Below are 6,042 nucleotides of genomic sequence, written 5' to 3'. Positions count from 1 at the left end.
TTTATCAAGTTTGCCCTGGATCTTCACTCTTTCTTCTAGGATGTTTGCTATTCCATCCAGTTTTGTATCATCTGCAAATCTGATTATCTTTCCTTGTATTTCCTCATCTGAATCATTAATAAAGATGTTGAAGAGCATGGGGCCCAGGACTGAACCCTGTGGCACCCCACTATTTACCTCCATCCAATTTGAGAAGGTGCCATTGATGAGCACTCTTTGTGTCTGATTTAGCAGCCAATTTTGGATCCACCTAATAGTTTTTTCATCTAGTCCAGTTTTTGCTAATTTGTTTATGTGGCACTATGTTGAAAGCTTTGCTAAAGTCTAGATAGATTTCTCACAATGTTCCCTTTGTCCTTTAGGGAGGTTACCCAGTCAAAAAATGAGATTAAATTAGCCTGACAGAATTTATTTTTGATAAATCCATGCTGGTTTCTATTAATCACTGCATCTGCTTCAAGATGTTTTCAGATGGATTTTTTAAATAATTTGCTACAGAATTTTTTTAGAGATTGATGTTAGACTAACTGGTCTATAGTTCCCAGGTTCATCTTTTTCCCCCTTTCTGAAGATAGGAACAGCAATAGCCCTTCTCCAGTCGTCTGGCACTTCTCCTGTTTTCCAAGATTTATCGAAGATAATAGCCAGTCATGGTCATGGAAGAAGCCTGCTGGAACTATAAACAGGTTGCTGAATGGGAGAATGTTGTGCCTTCCACAGGTTTTGCGTGTTTTTTAAGACTTAGCTTGCCCATGTGGAGAATTTTATAGTCATATCTGGGATTGGGAAAGAGTTCCACACATACCCCCAAGCCAGTTTGACCAATGCTCCAGCAGTACTTCCCAGTACAGACATTACAGGTGCTTCCACAAGAGATTTTTGTGATGCCTCTGTCTTATTTATTTATTTAGAAAATTTCTATGCCGCCCCATTCGCTGAAGCCTCGGGGTGGCTCAAAACATAAATACCATGTTATGGGTGCTTCCATATGTGCCTTCCCATCAGAACTCTTTGGTGCCTTCCCATCTCTTCTTCCATCTTACTGCAGAAAATCTATAAAGGAGCAATAGACAGAATTGCTGCACAGACCTTCATTGTGTTCACAGCTCTCCCGCTGGGAGCACCCTAAGCTCTAAAAGTGGAAAATATGTTGCTTGGTGTTGCAATTGCTATGCTCTTCTGGTCATTTGGTCCAGGAACCAGACAGCCAGGGCCCTGCCTCTCTTGCAGGGGCGGACAGATTCAGTATAACTAAGACAGCTTGCCTGTGCCAAACTTTCTTCTCAATTATATTTGGAAGCCAGGCAAGCCTAGATCCACTATCTCAATGGAATGTAGCTTAATCATTCCAGTTGCATCCTTCCATTTCCTGCAAGGGACAGTACACCTGATCCTCTTCTCCCTCTCCATTTATCCTCACAACTATCCTGCAAGGTAGGGTAGGCTGAGAGACAAGTGACTGGCCCAAAGTCACCCAGAGAGCTTTGTGGTTGAGTCGTACTTGGACCTAGATATCCCAGTCCTAGTCCAACAGAAAGAACTCCCTCAACCACTTGATTTTGTGATTTATATCCTCCTGGTACCTGACTTTGGATGGTTCAACTATTGTCTCATCTTCTTTTATATAATGATACATGATGTTACACAAATTGTAAAATCCTTGTTGAATAAGACAATAGGCTTATATGGTTCTCTCAAGTCACAGCCTTCCCCATAATGCTTGTATTTCTCTTTCAAGTTATTGTTGTATTAATTGCTGAGTTATTATTCTGGTTATTGCCATCATTATTCATTGTGTTTCTATGCTGCCCAGTAGGCAGTTCACAGAAAAGAACAATTCACAGTACAATAACATCACATCAAATTCTTAACATACAACATTTAAAATAATTTAAACAGTAAAGCATTTACAATAAAATACAATAAAGACATCTGGCATTAATGCACCATTATACGTCATCAAATGCCTGGAAGTAAAGGACAGTCCTAACCTGGTACAGAAACAGTAACAGGGTTGGCCCTGAGTAGAATATGATGGGGAAACTTTCTGAAACCAGGGGCGGCGTCTTGTGTTCTTCTTGCTGTCTTTCTTTGGGTGCAAAAACTCACATGTGCCTCTCTGGGGATGTCAATAATATATTAGGTAACAATTATCTGCACTTTCCTGACACCCAAAACTCACTGTCACAGGCTTCTGCTAGATTCTACCTAATGATAGCCAGATTCTTCCCACCACAGGCACATTCAGACACATGCCGGCAAGATGCTGATGCACACAGAAGCATTCCCTACATTGCAGGGATGTGTCCAAATACACATGCAGCAGTCAACTCCCATCCAGTGCTCTGCAGGACAAATGATGTCAAGGGGACCAGGTCATGCCTGTGAGTAAAGGATGTCCTACCTGGTCCATCTGTTGGAGAAGATGGTGCCTTTTCTCTTCAGACCAAGACAGGGTTAAAGATAAAACATGCGTGTCTGTGGCTTGGAAGGGTTGTCCTTAGGTATGAATGGAGGGAGAAAAATTGCCAGCCTTGGGAAGGAGCCTCTGAGAAAGTTGTCAGCGGATGAGGCAAACTGTAAAAGCTTCGTTCTGCTTGTGCAGTCCCAAGGTGTGGGGCATGTGGATTGCCTTGCTGTTGCTCTGTTCTTAATGAATATCGCTGGCTTGCAGGATCAGGCATGCCCAAGAGCAGCTGGCCTGACTGAGTGTGGGACTTCTCTCATGGGAGGAGCTCATGTGCAGTGAAGCTGCTCTGCCTGGCTTCATGCATCAAGGTTGATGAAGGACAAACAAAGCCCCCTTGGCAAGGTGCAGCAGCTGCTCTCAGTCCTCCTCTCAGCCTATGCTGAAGTATGTGAAAGGCACCCCCACCCCTCAGATTCTCCTGGCTGTGCCACCTTCCAGGAATTTGGAGCAAGAACCTGGTCTGCACAATTTGTCCCCATTCCCATTAGGGCAAGACATGCCACTGCTTGTTACAGAAGTTGACTGGAAGAGAATGCTGCTGACACCCAGCTCTGTTTCTGGTTGTCCTGATTCAGGGGAGGCCTGAATGTGGGTTGCTGGATTCAACACTGAACTCAACAAGGACCAGCTGGCTGAAGCTGAGTCCTGGCTAGAAGTAGGCCCTGGGACTAAATGGCAGTAACATAGAAACATGCATAGAAACAAAACAAAAAAAAACAAAAAAAACAGAGCGAGTCAGAAGGGGGTCCCAGGCCATCTAGACCGACCTCTGGCTCCAGCCAGCTCCACTCATGACATGCCTACAATGTGCATGTCCAGCCTATCCTTGAGCATCCTCAGCAATGGTGCTTCAACCACATCCCGTGGAAGCCCATTCCAAACCCTAGGGGCCCTAATCATCAGGAAGTGGTTCCTGGCATCCACCCTAAATCTTGGTTCCCTGAGCTTTGCTCTGTTGGAATGCATCCTGCCCTCCATTGCAGGGGGAAAAGGTCATGACCCACCTCTGCATGACACCCTCTCATGTACTTGTATGTTGCTAACAGATCCCCTCTGAGTCTCCTCCTCTCAAGGCTGAAAAGACCCAGCTCCCTCAGTCTCTCTTCATATGGCTTATCCTGCAAACCAGCCACCATCCTAGTGGCCCTTCTCTGTAAGGGGACTGGGAGTCCAAGCTATTCTGAAGTCCTACAACAGTTCTGAGGCTTAGGGGACACTCCTTGACTGAGTTTCACAGAACAGACCCAGGTGGCCTTGGGGGCCTGAAGCAGCTTTTATAGCTTCAGCTGGTTCGTGAGTTACAACCAGTCTTGGACGGGGCAGGCCTGACCACAGGAATCCACACTCTGGGAACTCACTGATACTGCAGCCTTCCCAAACCTTCAAAAACTGCAACTCCCAGAATTCCCATCCAGGAGGGCCATTGACTGGGTATTCTGGGTGTTGCATTCTGGAAGGCAGAAGATTGGGGGAGGCTGAGGCAGTGCATGATATGCGGGGCTGCCCACTTCTGCATGACACCCCCTCATGTACTTGCATGTTGCTGGAGGACAGCACAAAAGCTTCCACAAAAGCTAACTGGCCCATCCAGGGCTGCCTCTGGTGCCACAATAAAAGGGACCCAAGGTTTCTGCCAACACGAACCCCCCATGAGCTGAATGGGTCAGGCAGAGGGTCTGGAGGGAGTGGGGGGTTGCACACCCCAGTTACCATGTGTAGGGCTGCCTCTTGCCCCCAGCTACTGCAGCATCCCCTCACCCCCGATACAGCCTTTGCCGCCACGCCACAGCCCATTGGTAGCCACTCTCGTGCCTCGTTCTGGGAAAGAGGCACTTCCTTGAAGTGAAGCACTGTGGGTGAGGCTGCCCTGGAAAGCATTTGCTTGACTGCACCTACAGCAAATAACATCGAATGCATGTGAACATGAATAACGTTGTGTTTATTGACTTGGCAAAGCACTTTTCTGGGTAGAATCAGAAGGAAGAGAATAATTAGAAGCAACATAAGTGCAAGGAGTGACTCCTAGGAAAGGGTGTGCCTCTGCCTGCCTTGCCAAATGAAATATGACCTCAGATATTTGGCTAAATGGCTCAGATAAATAGTTGGTGCTGCAATCACAGAAAAAACTGGGTTCGTGGTGGACTGAACTTGGAAGCTCACCCAGGAAAAGAGAACTGAGATTCGTGGCAGGAGTGGGAGGAGACTGGGAAAGGGCTCCAATCATTAAAAATGGCAGTCAGGCACAAACTGCTCAGATTGGACAAGCTTTGCAGAGATGAAGCTGCTTCTGTTCTTGGGACTGTCCCTCCTCGTAGTGTTGATGGTGCCAGGTGCTGAGGGCAAGATATTTGAGAGATGTGAGCTGGCCAGGGTGCTGAAGCAGTATCAGTTTGAAGGGTTTGTGGGACGCAAAGTCACTGACTGTGAGTATCTCTCTAGTCTTTATCCAGGGCAGGATTGATCCAACAGCCTGAATGTTCTTACTGGGGCTCTGATTCCATCCAAGCCATCCATTGTAGCCAAGCAGTTCCCTGTCCTTATCCATGCCTCCCATGGTAACCATTTTGTGGCAGTTCCTGGGGCAGTTTCTCAAACATCAAATGTGCTCTTGCTCCAAAAAGATTGACTGCTCCTGTGCCAGCTACCCCAGGGCTTCTCTCAGCTGAGCCAACACCCCAACAAGGAAGTAGAAGGTTTGCTGCCCTTTGGCAGTCAGGGTGTTGCTTTCCACTTCTCCGTTAGGGCTTTGGTGTCTGCAGACAAGGAGCGAAGCCAGAAGGAAAGAACAATCCAGAGAGAGGAGCAGGAGCAATAAAAATCCTAGCACACAGGAAAGAAGCTAGTGAGAAATTCCAGAGAAATATGGTTTTATGTTGATAAACGCAAATGTGGGAGTGGGAAGGGACAATGGAAAACAACAGTCACAAGGACTCTGAAATGAAGAACCTCACAGCCAGTCTTACTTTAAGAATTGCATTTTAGCTGCTGGACTAGGCTCTTGGGTTTCAGGGCCACTGTAGCATTTCTTGCAGGAAGGAGGCTCTGAATGCGTTGCAGCACATTTTTGTCTCTGGCAGGAATGTTACCAGGAAAACCAATGTGTGGGGTGATGCCTCAGCTAGTTATGGGAATCTGAGACCCTTAAAACATATTGCTGTTTCCTCTGTTTTTCTGACCATATTTGTTTTTCTGGTGTGCATTTTCTTGTTGCATGCTGTCTTGGAAGTTCTCCAGCCTTGAAAGGTATTCAAGAAATATTTCTAGAAACTGAAAACATTTGGAAATTTAAAAAAGTCATTGCCCGAGGAGGTTGTACTCACAGGAGGGAGCACTCTTGCTTTGCTCAGAAAGCAGAGGCTGGCCACAAGGTTGAAGGCAAGATGTTCTGCCTGGCACAACACGAGAGCAGTTACAATACTGCGGCTGTGCATGACAATGGACGCAGCCGTGACTACGGGATCTTCCAGATCAACAGCCAGTACTGGTGTGATGATGGCAAGACGGCTGGCTCCAAGAACGCCTGCTGCATTTCCTGCTACAGTAAGCATGTCCATCTGCACAGTGAGGAGCTG

The 6,042-nt window shown here is 46.6% G+C and overlaps 1 protein-coding gene across 1 annotated transcript in view; it reads left to right on the top strand.

Annotated features, from left to right (window-relative positions):
- The first annotated feature begins 4,719 nt into the window (after positions 1-4,719).
- Positions 4,720-6,042, top strand: part of LOC123023926 (lysozyme C-like) — a 1,515-nt gene continuing 192 nt past the window's right edge. Inside the window, exons 1-2 of the mRNA XM_044431063.1 lie at positions 4,720-4,894; positions 5,853-6,010. Of these exons, the coding sequence (XP_044286998.1) occupies positions 4,746-4,894; positions 5,853-6,010 (307 nt within the window). The 5' untranslated portion in view covers positions 4,720-4,745. The remainder of the gene's footprint in view (positions 4,895-5,852; positions 6,011-6,042) is intronic.

The sequence above is a fragment of the Varanus komodoensis genome, unplaced genomic scaffold (genome assembly GCF_004798865.1).
Source record: "Varanus komodoensis strain SLA01 unplaced genomic scaffold, ASM479886v1 scaffold22, whole genome shotgun sequence".
Lineage (NCBI taxonomy): Eukaryota > Metazoa > Chordata > Lepidosauria > Squamata > Varanidae > Varanus > Varanus komodoensis.
The sequence above is the reverse complement of the archived record's forward strand: the minus strand, read 5'-3'. Positions and strand labels throughout refer to the sequence as shown.